The sequence below is a fragment of the Paralichthys olivaceus genome, chromosome 20 (assembly GCF_024713975.1).
Source record: "Paralichthys olivaceus isolate ysfri-2021 chromosome 20, ASM2471397v2, whole genome shotgun sequence".
Classification (NCBI taxonomy): Eukaryota; Metazoa; Chordata; class Actinopteri; order Pleuronectiformes; family Paralichthyidae; genus Paralichthys; species Paralichthys olivaceus.
In genome coordinates, this window is record NC_091112.1 from 16,620,391 (window position 1) to 16,643,728 (window position 23,338).

General features: G+C 39.3%; 1 protein-coding gene across 5 annotated transcripts in view; it reads right to left on the reverse strand.

Annotated features, from left to right (window-relative positions):
- Positions 1 to 404: 404 nt before the first annotated feature.
- Positions 405 to 23,338, reverse strand: part of col22a1 (collagen, type XXII, alpha 1) — a 52,442-nt gene continuing 29,508 nt past the window's right edge. For all 5 annotated transcript variants that reach the window (XM_069516223.1, XM_069516222.1, XM_069516220.1 and 2 more), the window contains 38 exons: positions 23,159 to 23,212; positions 22,998 to 23,042; positions 22,846 to 22,908; positions 22,141 to 22,194; positions 21,887 to 21,928; positions 21,687 to 21,719; positions 21,343 to 21,396; positions 20,657 to 20,710; positions 20,519 to 20,572; positions 20,377 to 20,430; positions 20,164 to 20,217; positions 19,553 to 19,657; positions 17,901 to 17,945; positions 17,326 to 17,403; positions 17,204 to 17,239; positions 17,077 to 17,130; positions 16,877 to 16,921; positions 16,173 to 16,208; positions 15,982 to 16,095; positions 15,606 to 15,659; positions 15,302 to 15,355; positions 15,098 to 15,151; positions 14,897 to 14,950; positions 14,672 to 14,725; positions 14,492 to 14,545; positions 14,322 to 14,375; positions 14,191 to 14,235; positions 12,062 to 12,115; positions 10,591 to 10,644; positions 10,358 to 10,411; positions 7,246 to 7,317; positions 7,109 to 7,144; positions 6,984 to 7,028; positions 5,148 to 5,327; positions 4,972 to 5,038; positions 4,696 to 4,878; positions 3,566 to 3,643; positions 405 to 3,479 (listed from right to left, as the gene is read on the reverse strand). In XM_069516223.1, the coding sequence (XP_069372324.1) occupies positions 3,286 to 3,479; positions 3,566 to 3,643; positions 4,696 to 4,878; positions 4,972 to 5,038; positions 5,148 to 5,327; positions 6,984 to 7,028; positions 7,109 to 7,144; positions 7,246 to 7,317; positions 10,358 to 10,411; positions 10,591 to 10,644; positions 12,062 to 12,115; positions 14,191 to 14,235; positions 14,322 to 14,375; positions 14,492 to 14,545; positions 14,672 to 14,725; positions 14,897 to 14,950; positions 15,098 to 15,151; positions 15,302 to 15,355; positions 15,606 to 15,659; positions 15,982 to 16,095; positions 16,173 to 16,208; positions 16,877 to 16,921; positions 17,077 to 17,130; positions 17,204 to 17,239; positions 17,326 to 17,403; positions 17,901 to 17,945; positions 19,553 to 19,657; positions 20,164 to 20,217; positions 20,377 to 20,430; positions 20,519 to 20,572; positions 20,657 to 20,710; positions 21,343 to 21,396; positions 21,687 to 21,719; positions 21,887 to 21,928; positions 22,141 to 22,194; positions 22,846 to 22,908; positions 22,998 to 23,042; positions 23,159 to 23,212 (2,514 nt within the window). In that variant the 3' untranslated portion in view covers positions 405 to 3,285. The remainder of the gene's footprint in view (positions 3,480 to 3,565; positions 3,644 to 4,695; positions 4,879 to 4,971; positions 5,039 to 5,147; positions 5,328 to 6,983; positions 7,029 to 7,108; positions 7,145 to 7,245; positions 7,318 to 10,357; positions 10,412 to 10,590; positions 10,645 to 12,061; positions 12,116 to 14,190; positions 14,236 to 14,321; positions 14,376 to 14,491; positions 14,546 to 14,671; positions 14,726 to 14,896; positions 14,951 to 15,097; positions 15,152 to 15,301; positions 15,356 to 15,605; positions 15,660 to 15,981; positions 16,096 to 16,172; positions 16,209 to 16,876; positions 16,922 to 17,076; positions 17,131 to 17,203; positions 17,240 to 17,325; positions 17,404 to 17,900; positions 17,946 to 19,552; positions 19,658 to 20,163; positions 20,218 to 20,376; positions 20,431 to 20,518; positions 20,573 to 20,656; positions 20,711 to 21,342; positions 21,397 to 21,686; positions 21,720 to 21,886; positions 21,929 to 22,140; positions 22,195 to 22,845; positions 22,909 to 22,997; positions 23,043 to 23,158; positions 23,213 to 23,338) is intronic.

The following is a 23,338-nucleotide window of genomic DNA, read 5'->3' on the forward strand; positions in this document are numbered from 1 at the left end:
GGTTATTATGGATATCATGTAAATTCAGGAAAATGTTTCATTGTTGCTCGGTTACCAATTAAAAAGAGACAAAATCATCCCTATGGCTTTTTGCACTGCACAGATACATTCACAGCTCAGAGAGATTGATTAGATTCACCTTAGAGATAATACACTTGATGGATAGGAGAACAGGTTTTAGTTGAAATCATTAACACAACTGCTCTGACAAATAATTTGAATAAACACGGCTACGAGATGTATACTTACCATTCTTTTTATGATAAAGCTTAAAGTCAAGCTCCATTTCATGGTAGTACAGCATATCAGTAAAGTTATAATCTTCAAACAAAGAGTGAAGTGGTCGCAAGGTTTGACTTCATGTCAAACAGTTACTAATTGAAGAAAACACAGCAACACCTGTATTATAAAATGAATCTGTTCCCTTCTTTATTATACAGTACAGTACATCTGTCTTTCTAATACTTACAATATGCTACTCATTTAAAATATCTTAGCACCAATTTGTCAGGAGGAAAATGGGGAAAATAAGATAATCAAATTTAGTTCATGCTTTGAAACACACTTGTATCGATTCCGATTGTGAATAATTTATCAATATAACTTAAAAAAATCTATCAGCAAAAAAGCCAAGTTGAATAATGAAAGATGTATGGACTATAAGCATTACAAAATATTGGCCTTATTGCAGAAACCTACTGTCCCATGCTGTAACAAAGACTATTGATAAGCATTAGCAAATCAGAAACAGGAAATAGCAATACTGATACGGTTGGACTGTTAAACATTAAACCACTGACAGAAGCAGCTGACGGATATTAGATATCAAGGCTTAAAGAGCAGGTTTCCAATCCCATGATCTTGGACCAAATTTCTAAAAATACTGTACATTTATTTGAACTTCACTGCATTTAAAGCCGCTCTCTACCACTGACACGAAAGGAGCCATAATGCACTGTAGATACAGACAATCGTCAATGTAGTTGAGCTCCTTTAAAGGCCTAAGAAAAATAATTGGATTGGTCAGCGGTGAAGTTTGTCGGTTATGTTGAATTGTAAAATGAATAAAAATATTCATTATCTGTTGTAAGTTGACATTTCTTAAAAAGAAAACCATTTTTACGGTGTTAACGCAAGCTAGTAGGTCCAACCTGCTGGCTGTTTTGCATTATTTATGACATGTTCATGAATAATCTGTGAAGAGACTTTTTCAATTCATTTCTTTACTCTCGTTTAAATTAGCCGATCGAACTTTGTAACTTATTATTGAGCAGAGGTTACCGACCACATGTGGCCAAATGTGAGAATTACAGGAGGACAGCAAATTTTAACTTCAACCTTTTGCCAACATTAGCAAATATTAGCCATCAGAATCAAAATCTGACCCAAAAAAAAGGTTTTTCACCTATGAATTCAGCATTTCTCATTTCAGATGGCAAAGAAATACTAATCATCATTTTCAAAATGAGGTCGAGATCTTGACATTATTTCATGAATGACCATCCATTAGTTAACCTGAACAAGATGATAGCTATGACTGGCACATATGTGGCTGTCCGTAATATTTAATGTCTATAATCGCTCCCTCAGAATTGAACCACTTCCCTTATGCTCTTGTAGCTATTTATGTGTTTTTCTTGTTCCTGAACGAAAGACAAATGTGATAACCTTTGTGGAGGGTATTTAATAGATTTTCAATGACCAGCATGGTAGAGGTTGGCGAGAAGTTTAATTGGTCCGTGAGGGACATGAGGCAAAACATCTTTCAAATGGTTACCACAATGCTCTGGTCATCGGGATGCAGGGAAGCAACTCTCTAATTTTAGGTCCTAGGGAACGAAAAAGAAAAGAAATGTCTTTTCAGAGCAAGGCCGAGTTGCCCAGGCCCCTGCCACAGCGTAGGCACTTAATAAGCCTCAGTGAACAGAAAGGAAGTGACACATTCAGAGAAAGCAGAGAGAAACAAACAGCTTTTCAAGAAAGGTGAACAAAGCTGCAATTATACCACCTCCTAAAAGCTGTTCACTGTTTAAGTCCATGCACACCTCTGAGAGAGAATGGCCAGGGACACTTCATTAAACGCAACAGTTCAAATCTGACATTGGCATTTCTTCCTATCTCGACATCTGAGTTTATAAGAATTACTGTGGCTGAACAAATGATTACATGGCATATACTGCATGACTTGTGCATACATGCCATTTTATAACATTAGATATTTTCCATTAAAAAGATACATTTATGTAAAACTGATACTGTGAATACAGTGTGGTTTTTTTGGGTCAATAGCTAATTTAGGAAAGAATCCTTCAAATCTCTCCAAAGGCTTGAAAGAACATTGCCAATTTATGGATTGTGACAAGTTATTTTCACTGCCTCCAGTTTAATCTCACTTCTTGACATCTTGTTACATGTCTTGTCTAAACAAATCAGAGCTGTTGTCTTATACAAGTCGAGCAAAAACTTCAATTTATTTAAAGGTGGAAATTTCTGAAAGTTATTTTATTTTACTAGCTGTTCTTTGGTGGAACTGCGACCCAAAACAAGGCGACATACTGACACCACTACCGGTCTGGAGGCAAAAAGTGGACAAATATGGTCATTCATCTCTCCACACCAACTCATTAACACTCCTCCTACACAAAATCACTAGTGGTATTCGAGATTGTGCCTCATGCCGTACCCCCCTCCCCACCCCCCTTTAAATTGGTGACAACAGAACAGATAATTTCCATGACTGAGTCATAACCAACAGACGGATCCCCAGCACAGGATCAATTTAGTGAGCAGAAATGACAGCTAGGGCTTGATGTAGTGAATTGCTGTGGATGCAAAATGGTGTGAGGCAGGACAAAAAAAAAAAGCTGTGATGATGAGATATTCCTGCGAGAAAAAGGCCCCGCTGTACGTTTTGAGATAATTACTGATCCAATATCTGGATTCCAAATCTTTACCCCCGATGAGAGCCGTTCAAGAGGGAAGTGCGTCATCCTTGTTATCTCCCTATATATATATTTTACAGGAAGAATGCAAGTGAGGAAAAAAAACTGTTTAGCTGCCCTCTTTGCCCCATTATCAAATCTTAAAAAGTCCCCGATGCTCAATCCGTCTGTCCCACCCCTCATACCAAAAACAAACAAAACAAAGAATCTGACCGGCAGCACATATTGCTTCAGCCCTCCGTACTGAGGTTATCTTGAAAAAGTAAAAGTTCTTGATTGAGACCGACACAACCGCAAGTTCATAAATACAGCTGGACTTCATGCTCTGTGTGTCTTTTCTTTCTTAAGTCCCCTTGACGTTTTTGGTGTGGGGTCTTTGTGCCAGGCTGGCGTAATAGGCACACTGGGTGGGATCACATTGGCCAGTAGGACCTGGGGGTCCAGGCTGACCATGGGGGCCGGGGTTTCCAGGCTCTCCTTGGGACCCAGCTTGTCCTGGGCTTCCATCTTTACCGTAGCCAGGTAGGCCGGGGGGACCTAAAGCAGAGAGACAAGCAGTTTAGAGACTGGGTGACACCGAACCTAATGATAATGACTTAAGCAAGCAGGAGTATGGCTCTCACCGACTGGGCCAGTAAGGCCATGCTCTCCTCTTTCACCAATACCAGTTTCTCCTTTCTCTCCTCTTCCTCCTTTCTCACCTGAGAGGAACAGGATTAGAAAAATAGTCAATAGGAGTCCTGCACATTATTAGCCTTTATTTGCTGAGTGTTGAAACTGGTTCATGACATAATAGTTTATGGAATAATAGAATATGGACAAAATGAGTGGACGTGAGGGAACTCAGTCGGGACATGGTAGCTGTAGTTCTCCAGTCTTTATGTGTGCATGATGAATAAATGTGGAGACAGTGTGAGACAGCTAACAGGTGCCCACTCTGTCTGGACAGTGGAAAAACTGTGTGGGTAGAGCTGCAATGATCAATTATCGGAAAATCAAAACTGCAGTTGTTTTGATAATTACTTGATACGATTAAAGTCATCATTTTAGGGTACGTGTCATTTTAGAGGGGGATTATCAGAAGATCAGCCTGTTGCCTGTGTTAAAATGAGCAAAATGAAGCATCCGTAGTCGCTTAAATACCGTCTTCCCTGGTAAGACTAACTCCATTATAATGATTTCCAGTTTTAATATCACTGTAAGCTGAATATCCCTGGTGTTTTGGACTGTCGGACAGACAAAATGCTTTAGCTCAAACATTATTTTCAGGCTTAGTTTTGAAATAAATGAATAGTCTCTGTGGAACATATGCTCCTGTCTTATATACTATATACTTATACTTTGACATTTCCTACTGGCTTTTACTCCATATTTACCATACGTATATACACCAGTGGTATTGATCTTCTCATTTACCTTCGGCACAAGAAACAGAATGAGTATTTTTCCAAAATGTCAATATATGGTCTCAGATATTTTTTAAATTAAAATGTATTTTCAATTATTTCTTTCCGCTGTCTTATGTTGATTATTCCAAGTCAGCCTTGAATGCAACCAAGTTATATTTTTCACTTTTAAATAATACAGAGAAATTTCAATGCCAAAATTCTCTTGGAGACATGGGAGTGCACTAGTATTACTATGAACTTAAGGTGAAATAGCTCTGATTCAATAGAAGCAGTGTTTCTGTGAAGGAACTAAAACCTCAAATGGGACATAAGCATACAACCAATAACACAGATTAGAGTCTGACCTTTAGGGCCCATGGGTCCTCTGGGTCCTTCTCCTCCATTCTGTCCAGGCATACCAGGCTCTCCAGGGGGGCCAGGTCGGCCGGTGCTGCCATCTTTACCTGGATTGCCCGGAGGTCCAGGACGGCCTGCAGTACTCTTTACATGGGCTGGTTGGATCTGAGCCATGAGGTAAGCCAGTTTGGCTGGACACAAAAGAACATATACTTCTGTAAGTGTTGTCCTACATTAGCACAAATGAACCAGTTATGTCCCTGAGAAAAAAATCACCTCCTCACCATCTAATTGTTTCGCCAGCTCTTCCTGGATGAGCCGTCTCATCTGCTCCAGTGACACAGACTCTCCCTGTGATGACAAAGACGTTACTGATCAACTCAGTTTTTAATACTCTATAAATCTCAGTCATCTGTTCATACCTCGGATTTAAATCTATCTACTCTTCGTTGTGACTCACCCTTGGGCCTGGAAGACCAGGGTTTCCTGAAGGTCCTTGTGGCCCAGTAGACCCGAGTTCTCCCGGTGGTCCTGACATGCCCATCATTCCTGTGTGGCCCTTTCTGCCTGGGGGTCCAGGGTTTCCAGGCATACCTGATTCTCCTGCATGTCCTTTATCTCCCTTCACACCTGGGTCGCCCTGGATAAGAACAGAGTAATTGTAAATTTCTGGGCTGGAAGTGCTTCAAAATATCTGATAGATAATCCACAAGGGAAGAGTAGAGGTTCCTTGTTCACTCACTACAGTTGTACGTAAATACATGTTTGAATTCAAACTTGAAATTGTCATTAAAAGTGCTGTTTTTTAATTTGTTTTCTTCTGCTATTTATACATATTGTATGTTTAAGCATATATTAAGAATAGTACAAAGTATACATTACATAATGATAAGGATTCAATTAATAAGATAACGATGCAGCCTATTTGATCCTCCTCTAAAAAAGTGATGAAACTGTGGCTGATAAATGGTCCAAATGAAAATGAATACTGAAAATGGAAGAGGAGGATTTAACACTGGGGAAATTTGTTATTGGAACTCAAGTCATAATACATGATTAAAAAATGTTGGCAGAGTACATACAACAGAAGAATACAGAGTTGGCGTGAAGTGTCTGTGGGTGTAAACAAAAGGTTCTCTGGGCCTTTTGGTACGTACTGTTGAGACAGTCCCTGTCTTCGGGTCATTCTACCACTGATTGCTCAAGTCACACTAGATCCAGGTTTTAATTGATACAGTATAATGAGGCAAAACCACATCTGTGCAACATGAATGAAAGCTGATATTAAGGATGAACCTAGGTGAAGCTCATTTTAGTGAAGGATTTATGTGATTCTGTTTTGTTTGTAACAGTGTGTCCGTTAAGATCCGTTAACATCTTTTCAAGGTCGTTATATGTTCATATTCACACACTATCTAAGGTAAAACTAAGCAGGCTGCAAATGGCAGCAACAAAACGTAAATTAACCCTTTGTAATGATCTACATATATGTAAAATTTAGTTTTCAAATATTGTCAGATGCTCATCTGGGTTATAGTAATAAAACAACCCATGTTAACCAACAAGGCATAACTCATCGTGTGGCTCTAGTAAATACATCACTCAGACTTTCACAGTGCAGGTTGGAAAAAGCTTTGGAGTCAGGACTTTAGTCAGCCTGGAGTCCAATCAATGAAATAAGAATGGAGATGAGTCTAAGAGCTACTTTGATTCAAACAAATTCAGAGTTGGTTATTCACAAGAAGCATCTGCTGATGTGAGCAATACTTCACAAGATGAAGAGTTGTTAAAAGGTTGTTGCATTACCAGAAGTTGTAAAGAGTAATATCGTTATCATCTCAAAGAGTTTCAGCATCCAGGGGATGTGAGATTAGGATTGTCTGTGTGTCAGAGGCTCAAGCACACTGTACTGTTTGTCTTCATTTGTGGCTAAGATCAAGTTCAGATCCTATTATAGTATTTTATCCTACTAATTAATTCAAAAAAATAACAAGTCTGTTCTAAACAAGGGTTCATGTACTTATTCTTGCCGTTCTATATTTGTAGATAGTATTTATTGCATATGCTGTGTATCAACATTTACTCTAGCATATAAATGAACTTGTTATATTGCTCATACAATTTTACATGTTACTTTATATTGTTAGGATTGGACATTTATATCAGCTTCGTTTTTTGTTTTCCTATTTTTTTGTTCAGCTTAACTAGAGTCATATTTCTTTTTTCCTCAAAAAGGACTTGGACGACAAAGCTGCTTCTGGTTCAGATAATGTATTTGTATATCTCCAGTATTCACCTTTTCACCTTTGAGCCCACGATCACCAATTCTGCCTGGCGTCCCCTACAATCCAAAAACAATGATATGTAAGAGAAACATTTATGAAAAGAGACAATGAATCAGTTGTCCAAGTATATGCATACCTGCTTTCCCTCTGGGCCAATCGGACCAGCTGGACCCTGGAAACCAATATAAAAGTTAACATCACCGACAGCAGCTCAAATCTGAGACTTAATATTAATGTTTAAATCAAAACACACAAAAAAAATCCCCCACTCACCGCAGGGCCCTTGGGTCCGCTAAATCCTGGTAATCCTGGGTTGCCGGCCTCTCCCTTGTCTCCCCTGAGACCCTGTGTGACAGCAGAGACTGTTCTTCACATGGCCCACACGAGGCAAACTGTACTTGTACTGTTTAAAAGCCTTGCGCATGAGGATTCAGCAAGATTAACATTTAGCTGCACTTCTTATCAATATGCAGTAGTGCCCTGGATAAAGGAAAAGAAAAATCTCATGCACCAATGTTGCGGTGGGACAAGCCAGCTTGAAGAGATTAAGCTGGTTATGGAACAGAATACCACAGAGTGCAGCATGTGTTTGCAGAAATTAAAATACACTCCTGTTCATCTAAAATTGTTGAGAAGTGTTTATATTGTAGCAATGACTTTCTTCTAGAGCGTATCCGCCTCTGTCCACCAACTACACACACCTCTCTTTATGGTAAATTTGACCATCTGATAACATTTTGGTGATATCTGATCCTGATCCTTCACCGTCCACTGAGATCAATCCAACTCCTCTTCTAACCTTCATGCCTCTGGTTCCTGCACCTCTTCCTCCTTGAGGCTGTTTCTGATGATACGCTCCCTCAGCTGACTGATTCCATCAAGTCCTCTCTGACAGCCGGCTGCATATCGACTCCCCTCTGGTTAACAACAGTTACTCCTCTGCCTAAGAAAACCACCATTGCAGCCAATGGAACCTCTGCATTTGCTGTATTTTATTTCCCTAACAAATGATATCTGTCACGATGACCTCGGGACTGTGTCCCTCTCCCTCCACTCCCAGCAGCCTCCTACAGATCCACACACTCCCTGATCACTGAACCCTCACACACTTTAATTAACCTCATCTGTCTGCTCAGCCGAATTGTGCCGGTACATTTCTTTATGAAGACTGCGACAGCACTTTCAAATGAAACGTTTCAGGGCAGAGGCTTTTCTGTAGCAGGGGCAGATCCAGGAGCCAGGCGAGGGGGCACTGCCCCCAGCTGAAATCTGATTGGCCCCCTAAGTCCCCCCCTCCTGTCAGTAGTTTTTTTAAAATAAACTAGTCAGTTAAAAAAAACATTAAATATTGCAATATGTTAACATAACTATATATAATATACTCAGTGATGTGTCGCTTTTATCAAAGCTTTAGAGCTATCAGTAAACAAGCAATGACATAAATATGCATTTCAGAAAAATCCTAAATCTCTGTAGCCAGTAAAGTGAAATGCTCACATTGCATATTTTTAGTGGCTTTAACTTAAATAAATTCAATCTTTTCAAGGCTTTTTTGAATAAACATGTTAGACATTTGTCATATATTTTTCATGAATACAGTTTTGTTCCAAATCACAAAAATCTCATTAGTTTCACATTAGATTTATGCTCTTCTTCTTTTTTTTTCTCTCTGGTTTGAAGTGGATGGAGCTCATTTATGAAAAGATGATGTCATCCACTTTTAAGTGTAGTTTAATTGACTTCAAACATACTAATCAAAATATTAAATCTAATAACCTGTATTGTTTTGATTTGGTCGACACATTATAAGAATGAAGATGGACGTCGATGGATGACTGTATTTCTCCCTCTTGGCTGGCTGCAGTGTGCAGTGTGCTGGGACATGTACCAAACAAAAACTCAAACTAAAAGACAGAATAATTTTTCTCAAAGATAATTTCTGTCATTTTAGGTTGTTTTTAATCGCACTGATTTTTTTAGCGCAAATTTTTCCAGTAACTTTGGTTGCAATTTATTTTTCAATGCCATAAAAACAGGGACAAATGTCATGATTGATAGCTGAGACTGATTCACAATTAGTCGAGGGCCTGTATCAGCGTGTATCCAGGATATTTTCCTTTTTACAGGATGTGAGGAAGTACACATGCATATTCCATCTTTATTTACAGCCATTGCTCTCAAGGAGGAATGCTAGTCATAGTTGCTGAATCACAATGAGTTTTTTGGGTTGTTTTATTTGAATTAAAAGACACTAATTGTTTATTTTTCTACCTTTTTCAAGGTATTATCCTTGATTCAAATTGTTCCTCTATTAAACTTAATTCAAGACATCCCATTAATAATGCATCTAAAATGAATGACCGCCAATACAAAGCTGATTTTGTCCCTTCATCAATGATTCCCTCACAGTCCTCACACAAACTTATTTGCATCTTGCATCATCAGAAGATTCACACTTAATGTCTGCAGTGTAGCTACAGTGTTTGTCTGTGGATGTGCTTATGAAATTCAAAATCTTGTATGAGCCACACAGACCTGCTGAGGGATTCATAGGCCTGTTTGCCTCTTGGAGATGCTCCACTGCAACCTGACCTATGTGCTTTTAATATTTCTTGGCAATCAGCTTTTCTCCTGCTGGCAGCAACCTGGTCAAATCCTTTCAATCCCAGCTCGCCCAGGGGAAAGGGATGTTTTCCACCGTGGTCAGGACAACATTCGCTCCAATCTTCCATCATAACCTGACAGCACATCAGTTCTAGAAATACTTCACATCCTCCTCTCACATTCAGTTACATCCCACACACAGCAACCGCTTGTTCTATTAACTCTGAAAATGCTACTTTTTCCAGTTTTTCCTTTGGTCTCTCATTCACTTCTCTAATAAACTTGATCTTTAAGTAAAATATAGAATATATGTCATTACCTTTAAAGGTATATTTTGAAGCGAATTTAAACATGTCAAATTCTGCGAAGATCTCCTCAAAGTCAGCTGTACATTCTCTGTGTTTACTGGTTTAAATGCACAGCCCTGCCTCAGTAATTGGGAAACAAAGAAAGCTGGATGACCCAAACTCCACAACATCGTTCCAGCCAAGCAGCAACAAAGATATTCGTGATTGTGCATAGGGAAAGGGTGGTGAAGGAACGGTGGGAGGGAAAGAAAGGTCTCTGAAGCAGAAACAGCAATTTCCATAGGATTGGTCTGACATGTGTGGTCTCAAATGAGATAATGTGATTCCTCTGCCTTCTAATATAACTACTTTTAGTCACCGGAAATGCTAATATCGCTATTTCAAAGGACACGATAACCACAATCAATTTCAGAGCAGCACTCTAAACGGGGACATCACACCACCATCATGCACGGGAGGAAGAGAAAACTTACTGGAGCTCCTGGGAGACCTGATTTTCCTGATGGTCCTGGTTCCCCTGGCTTGCCCTGTGATGTAAAAGGAAAAAAGCAAAGATAGAATGAGAGACTTGATGGAGAAAGACAGCCAGAGAGACAACTTGAGTGCCTTCTATGTCCATATCTATCTGTCTGGCTGTCTGACGCAAGCACAAGACCGAGGCGACACAGTGTCAAGCAGTATCTGACAGGGACTGAAAATGACTCACCGACTCTCCTCTTGGTCCAGCAAGTCCTTCTGGACCTGATGATCCCCTGGAGCCCTGCAAAGACAAAGAACCAGACACTCTAATCACATTGTCTACAGGTTGAAATCACTGCGACTTCTTCACATCTCATCTCCAGGTCATGCTTCAGGGCAGGAATGACCATTTTAATCTACTGAGCCGAATTTGAACTCACACCTTTTAATAAGAGTCAGGTGAAAACCTGGAGTTGCAGTAGGAGCCTTGTGACTGAGAGGATGAGTTGCGTAAAACATGGAAGTGTTACATCCTTATACTAAAAGTGCGGTGACCTTTAAATGTTTATGGAAAAGGGGTTTCAGTTTGTCATTTGATGAAGATAAATGGCCTCTATGGTTTAAAATAAACAATATTGCTATGAGACCTTTATTATACAGAAATAACTGAAAAATCATTGTTCTGATGAAAATGTTGCTCTCTGTTATTACTGTAATTTTTCATACAGAGTTGAATCAATCAGTGGATGATTGATTCAACACAGAAAAATTATTATTGGATGACTGAGACACTATTTTATGAAATATAGTCCCATGGAATTTTAATAGGAAAGACAGATATTTGCTGTAGGGACATGTGTGCTAACTTTACACAGAAAATCTCTTCATGAAAGCTGGGGTAGAGGCTAATTGTTATTTGTCTTGAGTGGATTGAATCATTTTAAACATATTCCTTTTTAAAATGAACAATCACTCATTTGAATTGTATGCACATCAGAAAAAAAACACCCCAAGGATTGATGTCCACATGGGACACGGGAAGATGTCCCCATGACCTTAAATGTTTGAGGTTGATTTCTGAACACTGGTCTCACCACCATAGTCAAGAGGAGGGAAGATCTATGTGGAAATGAGTCACCTGCACTTTAAGGTTTAAGTTAGCTTAAAGGTTCAGTGTGTAGAATATAGTGACATCTAGTGGTGAATTTGCATGTTGCAGCTGAATCCCTTTCACTTCACCCTCCCCTTCCAAAAATTAAATAGAACCTGTGGTAGCCTTCAGTTGTCAAAAAACTCAAAGGGTGTGTTAGGTTGTCCAGTCTGGACTACTTTTAAAAACATACGGCCTCCGTAGAAAGGACCCCCTCGGCCCTCGATGTAAATATATTAAAAGTATTTAAATATAAAGGGCCCCTTCTGGATAAAAACAACAATTTATACAATTTTGATGAAACACACTAGTGAAAACATTTTAAATATTCAGTTTGTGCCAATAGATTCTTTTCTCCTAAATATTACACACTGGACCTTTAAGGAACAAAACCAGATCTTTGCAAATGTTTTTCAGCCCCTCAGGTTACTTTCAGATAAACGTTCTTAGGGAAATCTCCAGACACTACTAAAGGTTGAAAAAACTTCCTATCCAAGATGTTTTTCTTTGTTGCAAAAAATTTTTTTTTAAACACGATACCATCAAATGCGTCAGAAGTTGAACATACCTCCTTTCCAGGTTTGCCGTCATGCCCAGGTAATCCAGACTTTCCATCTTCTCCCTGTTTGTCACATAAACATTTAAGAGAAACTCTGTTCTACTTGAAAATTGTCTAACATCAGTTACACAAAAAACATTTCGGGGAGAAATCTGTTTAAATTTAAATGATATGGTGTTTTTATATATTTTCACTTATTTCTATGTGAATAATTCATGTCTCTTTACATAAATATCATTACTATATAAGTATGAAAAATCCTAAGTTTTAAAGATACAGAGCTTACATTTCTTTTTATGATCCATATCAATTATTCAACTAAAGGTATGTATTGTGTTAACCTCATCTGACACAGGATAAGATGTATCTACACCTGTTCCCTGCATGAGAAATTCAAACTGTCACATCAGCACAAAAAAGTGGCAGCGTGACAGGAAATGAAGGAAACTTTGGCGTTTATCATAGTGTTAAGTCCACAGAAGGCAAATCATTATGATGGTTTTCAGGGTGAGATCCTGCCACACTGCATCTATACTTATTATTCTGTATAAGTCAAAAGTTTCCTGAGTATTCTTAAAAATAATTTTCATGACTTTTACTGTTTACTGACTGTCATTATTAGTATTGGTGATTTTCAGGGTCACTATGGAAAATCAATAATGAACCAAGCTATTGGTCACGGCACTGTGGCACCAACCTTTCCCGTGGGCCTCTTGTGTAGGGACACAAAAGTGGCAAGTGCGAGGGATTCTCTTAGAGAGGGTGTGTGTCAAAAAGCTCTGACTGCAGCTGCATGCTGTTCCCTGAACTCCTGCAGTGATGGTTGCAGTAGAGGGGGTTTTCATCATCCACTGTTCCTCAGCAGTTGTGTGTAGTTATTAAGATGCTACAGTTTTCAAATCCTGCAGTACTTATTTTTGCATATTTCTTTTTTAACTCCCCCGAGGAGGTTATGTTTTCACCTATATCTGTTTGTTGGTTGATGTGAAAGAAAAATTACACAAAAACAACTGAACAGGTTTGCACTTGGAAACTTGAAAGGATGCCGTGTGGGTCAGCAAAGAACCCATAAAATTTGGGATTTTTTTTCCCTCTTGCTTTAATTGATCTAATATAATATTACAAGAATAATTCATGAATCTTGACGTAAACTATCAGACATGTTTAGGGGACTGATATATACAAGTCTGTGCAAAAATTTGGATCTAGTGAATTTAAATTTGGTTTTAATAAGCGGACTGTTGGGCTTTAATGGAGGTATGCACTCTTCTGAGAGGGCAAAGAATGACTACAGTAATATTTGGTGCGGATCTGGACCAAGTGGTTGATCCAGGAATGTCTTATCACTTTCTTTGACACTGTGAGACAGGACATTTTATGACAATTTTTCTGACTCCAAAAAAAATACACATTACATTACATGTTATTGTTGTATGTTGACGCTTTTATCCAAAGTGACTTACAATTAGTGCATTCAACATCTATGAGATGATACATGGACCTTGATGAGAACTGGGACTGAATTCTATTAGTGTGTGATAATGGTGGAGCTTGTTTTAATATAAGGGGGGCGTTGGGTCTTGGTGAGTTCCATTGTAGTATTGTGAAACACTTGTGCAAAAGTGTTGAAGCAGTTAACTAATGTTTGTAAGAGAGCTGATAAGGATGTCTGCTGTTTCATATGTTCATATGGAAACATGGCAGCACCAGGCCCAAATTTTCACCAAAGCCCAGTGAAATCACACTTTTCATTAAAAAGGAGCGAAAACACTTCGACCTGAAAGATGTTCTGCTTTTTCAGATTCCCTAAACCATTTTCACTTCTATTTTTAATATGAAATGTTTGAACTGAACACTGCAGACACAAACAGGGGAAGCTTTCACTGTGAGTCAAACAGAAGTATAGCAGCTTCTCATGCGTGTTCTTTTATAATTTAGGACATGGCAGGAATTGATACAATTCACTATTATAATTGCATTGTACCAAAGTGTAGTATTAGTTCCTTTTGATTAAGTTATGAATTCAAGTCTTAAAAATTGTATGCTTACGCTGATTAAAAATGACACCAAAGAATAAAATCAGCCTTTTTTTGTGATCCTGTTCAAATAAATGAACAAATAAGAAGTGGCACACTGACCTTAGGTCCTGGAGCTCCAGGTTCTCCTCTGTGGCCTTTAAAGCCCTATCCAGGGAGAGAACACACATTAAATAAGGCACAACAGATTGCATTGCTTCTTCCATCAGATCTGTTTACTGGAGGTTACTCACCGGGAGTCCCCTGAGCCCAGAGTTTCCTTGTGGCCCAGGTTCACCCTGCTTGCCCTTTAAATAAGACAAAAATAGTTGCAGAATTATATCTTAACATGTTTTATCCTTATCTGCAGATGTGTGTTTTATAGCTGATGTTTCAACGTATGCATGTCAGATCATTCACTTACAGATTCTCCTGTTTCACCTGGTCTGCCATCCTTTCCCACTTTTCCAGGCTGACCCTGCAGAGCAGAAGGTGAAACATTTTACAACTGCATTTACATATCACACTGTTCCCAACACAGTGCGAGATCTGTAAGTATACTCATGTATATTAATAATTCTGCAAGTCAAATCAATTGTCTTACTATCATGCCAGGAAGACCTGGTGGTCCCTGGATTCCTTTGAGACCCTCTTTACCCTAGTGAAAACAAACAAACAGGTCACCATCACCAAAGGGGAAAAAAATGATTAATGGCCACTATTACTACACGGGCTGTCTGACCTACATGCTAGAGGGAGGAGGTTTGCACGATAATGACACATGGGTAATACGTTTTTTTGAGGGGAAGTACACCCAACGTAGCCTGACCTTTTCTCCAGGGGGCCCTGGGGGACCGACGGTGCCTGGCTGTCCATCGTTACCCTGAAGAGGAAAGAGACAGTGTCAGTGGAGGTCAACAGAAATAGAAAGCCTGACTGTGAGACCAAATATTCATAGAAAAACCTTAAATACTGAGAACAATTAGAGTGCATGTGCTTTCAAACTAATTAGCTAAAAATAGAAACTTACCGCTGCCCCCATCGAGCCAGGAGGACCTGGATGACCAGGGGGTCCTGGGTGACCCTGTTAATACAGAAAATAATGATTATAATATGATTATGTGCTTCCTTCCTGCAAATGTTTTAAATAACGTTAAAAAGGATTTAAAAGGTCTTCAAACAGAGCTAAAAGAGGAAAATAAACAATAAAATGCCAGAGTCGTGAGTCATAAACCTTTTCTCCTTTGTCTCCAGCTGCTCCAGCAGGTCCTCGATCACCTTTTATACCCTGTGGTAAAGGGAAAGATTATTATTTTATTTGATGTCACATTTCAAGAGGAAAAAATCCATATAAAAGGGTTGAAGCAATCGATTTTGAAATGTTATTCAATTCAACTTAATTAATTGAACGGTGTTGTGACAGTAAACATTTCACCATATTACTTAAAAAGTGTAATAAAAACAACACCAATGGGACAAAAATAACTTAGTGTTGGCCATTTGGGAGCAGTAAAGGAGCAGTTAGTGTGCAAACTTGCCTTTCCTCCATCAGCTCCAGGGGGTCCTTGAGGTCCCACTTGCCCCGGTGGGCCCTGTAATGACACAGCAGAGCATCAGTCTCTGTCCAGCCAGACAGCACAGAGCACCGTCGCCGGGTCCTAATTGTTCACTGGTGCCCCCAGAGGAGGCCTAGCTAATGATGCGGACAGAGCCTCTCCATCCGTCACACCAACTGTGACTGATGGTGATTAAAGCGCAGCTTGCACCCCATGCATCACACAAGGCTGTTATAGTGGAGAATCACACTTTCTAACACTCCGTTAAAGATGAGCAGAGTTATCAAAGTAGACTTCACATTACAGAATAACTGAGGTTCTGAACAGAGATGTTGGACTGTTAATGACTTTGTCCTACTTGGAAACCGTCTTGACCATTTTTCCCTGGAAGACCCGGGTGTCCTTTATCTCCGAGGACTCCTGGAAGACCGGGTTGTCCGGGTGGACCTGCAGGGCAGTCTGAGCAGACATCCTAAAAGACAAAATAAAGTGAGCATTCACAGCATCTGAACAGATTTCTCATTAAGTGGAAGTAGAAATGCCTCTTACCTTCAGATTTAGGTCAGAGAGGTCTGCTGCCTTTCCCTGAGAGACGGGATGAAAAAGTTAATCAGTCAGGGAATGGAAGATTATGGGATGTATTCACTGGGCAACAGAAGAGTTAAATTCCAATGTATCCTTATATATCTAGTAAACCCCTGAACACAACACGTGACTGCTGAACATTCAGTTCAGAGAAGGAGAGTATTAAAACTGCTGTAATCACTCCACTCTTCAGCTCTCAGGCTTTCCACCAGGTTATGAAACTGCAGCCACGAAAACACGGGTCAAGTCCAACACTGATGTTGAAAGGTAAGGCTGCGGCCCCACAGTTGGTTTTCCAATTCATCTCAAACGTGTTGCATGGGGTTGAGGTCGGGGCTCTGTTCAGGCCAGTCACATTCTTTCACACCAAACATGGAAAACCATTTCTTTGTGGTCCTTTGTTTTTTTTATTGCAGGGGGGCATTTTCATGTTCAAACAGGAAAGGGTCTCCAACAAACGGTTACTACAACCCTGAAGGCTCTCTAATGTACAGTGATTATGATGTATGCAAGTATTTTTCTCTCGAAAATTATTTTGTTTAAGTACATAAGTATACTCTCCTGATGTACCACCACATATCTAATAGACATTTACAGTATATCTTCATATAAAATATGAGTTTGAGCAAGAGCTCAGACAGCATGGCTGCTTCAATGTCTGTACTTACAGGCTCTCCGGGTGATCCCTTCTCTCCTGGCCTTCCTGGTAAACCCTGTATTCAGAGCCAAGGACAAAGAATTCAACCATTTTATCAATTGCTGATAAATTGGTTTTGAGATACATATGGCGATGATAGAAGGTTGGCGTAATGAAGGAGGGAAGGAGTAAGATGAATAAAACTCATTCATTATTAATCTTTGCACTTACGTTATGTCCTGCTGGACCCTGAGGACCAGCAACTCCAGGTAGACCCCTCAAGCCCTGAAACCCAGATTAACACATATCAGAGAAGCACTTGAGGAGAAATATTCAAAAGTAATATTTTAACACTCACTGCAGGTCCAGGCTTGCCATCATTTCCTATTGGCCCCTGTGAAGGACAAGCTTTGTAATATTCGGTAATATATAAATAAATAAATACACAATATGCAGTATCAGTGGCATTGATGCTCATACCGCTGGTCCAACTTTGCCTTCTCCTGGGGAGCCCCTGTCCCCTTGTGGCCCTGTTTCTCCTCGGGACCCTGGTTGACCCTGTCAGAAAAAAAAAAATCACTATCCTGCTCTTCAGCTAATATCAGATCAGCCATAATGCACAGCAACCATCACATTCAGTGATGCCTGCTGATCCCAGAAATACCACAATGTTGTTATTCAGCGATGGGAAAGAAAGATACAATCTGAAGTTGACATTTTGCTTCTCAAAGGAAAACTTGCATTGGTGATGAGGGGGAGCAATTCAACACCATAAATCTAGCAAACGCCCCTGTCCGGCCTCCTCTGCCCCAGACATCCAGCTCTCCACAGCAAAGGGCCGGTCATAATCAGAGCAACAGTCACACTGCGGTGGACATAGAAATTGCTTTTTGCTGTTTTCAACAAAAATGAATAGTTTTTCTCATCTGTGCCAAAAAAAAGTCTTCACATCAACAAAAAAGCACCTGTGCATGATAAAAAAAAAACCCACCTCAGGCGACCTACAAAGATTACACACTGACAAACTTGGTTTCAAACTTCCAAAATGATGTTACCTTTTGCCCTGGGGGTCCTTGAATTCCCTGTGGTCCTGGATCTCCCTACAATATCAACAAATAACATAAATCAAATATCTTGCTACAACTAATATCAAGCATCTTTCAAATAAATCATTTCAGGCTGAAGATGTGTACGAGTTGCCATTCCTCATGCACATAATTGTTAGTGAGGCCTTGGGGGCCACACCTGGCAGCTGTAAAAACTGAAAAAAACAGAACTGCTGTGAGCCAGATCTGTTGCTTTAATGTGATATGTCTTAACGGTGCTTTTCCTGTGTGCTGCTGCCTCGTCAGCAGCACGGCCACATGTCTGAGGTGAAAAGAAACATGTTGAGCTGCTCAGCAAAATGTGCAAACTCAGACTCATTTACTGAGACTAATTTCCCTCTAATATTGTGCAGTGGTTCGGCCTCTATCGCAGGCAGAGGGACGTTTACAGGCAGAACATGTGCAAAGCAAGAGACTGTTCATGAGGTTTTTATTACGAACAGCTGAATGTGAAGCAGACATATTTTGTTTCCTACGACTAAAATACCATAACTTTTGATAGGTTTGTCACCATCTTGTCTCATCTCTAAAACCACCCTGACATGTTAATCATGTTAATTAAGAGTCATCTTAAACTTTTATTCAGATCAAGGGCTGGGGAATGAAACAAAATCAATGATTATCGCAATATATAATTTTCAACAATGGCAATATAACAAGGCTCAGTATATATAAATTATAATACGTATGCATTGTAATGAGGTACAACACATAATGATGATGAAGAGTTTAAAAGCTCTAAATTCTAGTCGAGATTCAAACATTTCCAACTCAATATACAGCATACGGGGCGGCCATGGCTCAGAACGTAGAGCAGGTTGACCACTCAGCAGAGGGTTGGTGGTCCAATCTCCTGAATGGTGAGTTATAAAAAGGTGCTGTGTATAGCAGCCTTGTATAAATGTGTGTGACCACTTTGAGCAGTTGTTTAGAACAGGATGTGTACAAAACACTGCATGTTAATCAGAATATTTACATCTGATGTCTAGTGTAAATAAGTGTAATTGAAAGAGTTGGAAAACATATAGAACATATATGATGCTGTGGATTGGTCAGAATTAGGGAAGATCTTTAGAACATTAACTATATTTTATGTACCCTTATTTAGCATTCCACTCATAGACTCATAGACTTTCTTACAATAATGCAATTTTGAAGGTGGGATGTTCTCTTGTTACTCAACATCTTTGATTTCTGTCATTTTTAAACTCTCAAAGTGACATTCCTGAGGAAATGAATCAGACATCCCACAGCTCTTTCTTGAGCCACTAACAGACGTTTAACAGACTTAGATGTGTGAAATTGTTGGTGTCCCCCCTTACATGAAGTTCAAATTATCCTTTAAATCCAATGAAAAACAATACAAGGTAAATGATTAATAAAACCAAAAATATATTTCATTTTCATTTAGTTTAAATGTAATCCGTTTTTTTTCCAATAACTTCCAAAAGCGCTAATGCCCTGAAACTTACATATATCAATTAAACACAAGCAGTCACTAAAATGTATCTAAGCATCATTATGAATTATACAAACAAAGTTATAGTAAGGTTTTAAATATAATATACATTTTTACATAATAGAGAAAATGATCGTCTTACATTTTGCCCGTCTTTGCCCTTCCCTGGTGGTCCAGAAGGTCCAGTCAAACCGGGCTCTCCAGGTGGGCCTGTGGCGCCTGCTTGTCCTGGTTTACCCACTTCACCCTAAAATAAGAATAAAGATTGAATTAATGTCTCTCAAGGCTACAAACAGCAACATCATTTGCCATGTCTTTCTACTTTATCTCGACTTTTAATTCTGACTTTCAGACTAACATCAGTACTGTTCCATGTGTAATATTGCTGGTGCAACTAGTGTTGTGTATTGTGTAAACTGCTGTCCTCTTATCATGCAACTGTAGGTAAGGAGAAAACAAGGACATGGGAACAAACATTTACAACACTGCACTTTTTTTTTTTAAGTCACTGCAGTAACTCTGAAAAAAAAACATAGCAGTCAGTGGAAAATATTGTAAAGTGCTGTTGTGAATCTCTGACATCTTGCTACTTCAGCTGCTGCAGGACTGAAATGAATTCTCTGCTGAAACAATAATGGAGGACATGCAAGGTCACGCTCTAGGCTTTGCAGACTTATTTACATTCTGCTCTGACAAAACCATTCAGAACATCTGACTAAATAGACCCATAGCTTTTCATTACAGGTGACTGACCTTGTCTCCCCTCTGTCCAGCTGGACCAGGAGGCCCAATGATCCCAGGTATGCCCTAGAACACAGACAACTCATGGTTTCATACTGTGGGGATTTGTTATCAGTTGGCGACTGAATATTCCAGTCTCACATTCGTCTGGTTGATAGTCATTGGAAATGCAAGCAGGCATTAATAACTTGCACCTTAAATTGATTTTAAAAGCTTGAAACCTACCACGCTCCCTGGTAATCCACGAGGACCTTGAAGACCAGCTATGCCAGGTGGACCCTGGGAGAAACACATCAGCCATTAAAGTATAAGTAAATCTTCACTTCCTGGTGTGGAATGGTTAATCGCATTAAATCAGACAACTCACGGGGTCTCCAACACGTCCCGTCTCTCCTGTAGGACCAGTGTCGCCTTTTGGACCCTGGAATAAAAAAAACAGCGATTCAGAAGGTCCTGCACTTTTAATGAATGAAATAAAGAAGGTAAGGGATTGGGAGCATGTTACCGCCAGTCCAGCTGGTCCCTTGAAACCTTGTTCACCAGGTAATCCTCGTTGGCCCTTCAGACACAAATGAGCATGTGAGTTTCAGTAGTTTAAGTCTACATGCCAAATTAGCTCATTCATTTTTATATGTATATTTCTCATACAGCTCTAATGCTGATACATCTGTTATGCTCATAGATGACAAAGACATGGAATGAATGTAGGTTAGAGATAATAACATCCATGCATGAAGAATTACAATAGTTCTGTGATAAATGTAAGAATTGTCTGCCATCAACTTCATAAAGAGAAAGTCAAACATAATAAAAATACATGCTTACATTTTTGATTTTAAGTATGTGCTAATTATAGTCCATCATTTATTTTTGCAAGTGTTTACACTGCCTCCAGGCCGGCTGATCCTAAATATAACTATATTGCCTGTTTTCTATTCTGGTCCAAGTAATATCCTGTACTTCTCTGAAATGAAGCGTATAAAGAATTGGGGCAGTGCGTCGCTTTCAGGTTAATTTACTCAGCCAATTAAAACATGTCCCTCGAGCATCCCTTGCTGTAGCAGGCTCACGCGCCTTCTGCTTTCCATTAAAGATCTCTACTGACATCTAGTGGGTTGTCTGCAAACTAGCAGAGGCTAGACTTCAGTTTTGGTTAAATTGAAGAGGAAAAGATAACAGAGAAAAACTCACGATTTCTCCTGGTTTGCCTTGATCTCCTTTCTCGCCCTTTTCTCCAGGTATTCCCTTGAGGTGAGAAAAAAAAGATAAGATGGAACTTTATTGAAATCATGTTGAGGAAATGTACAGCAGCAGATATAGTAAACAAGAGAACACATGGAAGTTTAAAATTGAATATAAAAAAAGAGAATATGTACTTAATATACACCTGTCACCGTAGACAGATTGTTTGTAGAGAAATGTGTTTCAGTTTAAAACATAAACCAAGCACAGGATAAATAAAATGAACAAAACCAGCGTTACAATACATTTTCACACAGTTTGGTCCATGTGCTTAAAAATAAACGTCTACTCACAGGTTCACCAGGCTCAGGGATGACATTTGCCACCTAAGAGGTAAAAAGAGACGATTATAATTTACTTACATCTGCAGTGAACTGACAAACTGTATTTCTGACTCAACATCTTTTATCATTTTGTTCCCATACAGCATATGTCACTGCCTTAAAAACAAAAACAAAAGAAGCACACTAGAAAGGAGAGAAATTTAACTGACATTTCCTGGAGCGCCGGGTGGTCCCATCGTTCCAACTTCACCCTGAGGCAAGAGACAATATGTTCATTGTCTGCATACTAACCACCTTATTACAGCCAATAGTGCAACATGACCACTACTGACAGAGCAGGATGACTCCATCTACTGTACCACGTTAGAGTCAGCACTTCTGTCTACTACATTATGTTTAAGAAATATTTCTAAACAATAAAATGTACAACATAAGAAAAACAGGCTCATTCTTTCTTATTTACCTTGTCTCCCTTTTCACCTTTTGGCCCAAACGGTCCATCCATTCCTCTTTCTCCCTATAGATAGATAGGGAGGCCAAAATCAAAAATTGAAATATTTCAACGTCAGCTAACAATATTTTTACATTACACAACAACCAATAACATGTATTATTTTATTTGAAAGTAGTAAATTGAGAATAGTGGCTCTGAAGGTAGCATTTGGGGAAACCAAGTAGCCTATGGTAAGGTTACCCAGCCAAATTAAGGCATCAGTGTGATTTAGTGACATCTAGTGGTGAAGTTGCATGTTGCAGCTGAATACTCCTCATAATTTGTACAATTTAGGTGAAACACAGTGAATGTTAATTATCTACCAATAGATTCCCTCCAGCTAAATCTTACACACTGAATCTTTAAGGTTTATTTCACCGAGATATATATATATATATATATATAATACACATACATATCTATCGAGTTATATCTAAATATATGTACTGATACTTTGCTGCTGTCTTATAGGAGTTTCCCAGTTTGGGATAAATAAAGTACATCTGTCCATCTAAATGATTTTTAGAGGGCGTCTGTCCATGCACAAGGGTAGGCATTGTGCAGGTCAATATCAAATCAATAACAGAGGCCAATCTTGTAAAATGGCAGTCTTTAGTCTTCTTGACTGAGGAAACATCTGGTGTTGCTTGATAACATGCACTGAGTCACACCCACCGGAACGCCCCTATCTCCTCTTGCTCCATCAGCACCTGGTTGTCCAGGGGAACCAGCTTCTCCCTAAAAAACAATATGCATGTGAGTGACATGTTAAATGTTTTTCACTGTGTTAATAAAAACTACAGCAAAGTCAACAGCTGTGAACTCACTCTCTCCCCTGAAGGTCCTCTTGGTCCAGGTGGGCCATCATCCCCCTGGGGAGAAGAAAGACCAACATTAAAATGTCAGGTTTGCATTTGGAGAATACACATGCATATCTCTCATTAGGTGCATGAGTCCTGCATGTTTCTGGGTTAAGATGAAGTCATACCTTAGTTCCAGGCTTTCCAGGAAAACCATCTGCTCCACGCTCTCCCCTGGGCCCCTTCGCAGACATGAGATCATGATTTAGATGTCATAATAATAAAATGTGAAATTGATGTAGTTACTGTATGCAGGTACTGTATGTAGTTATAGGTAAATGCAACATAACCCATATACTACATCAGAT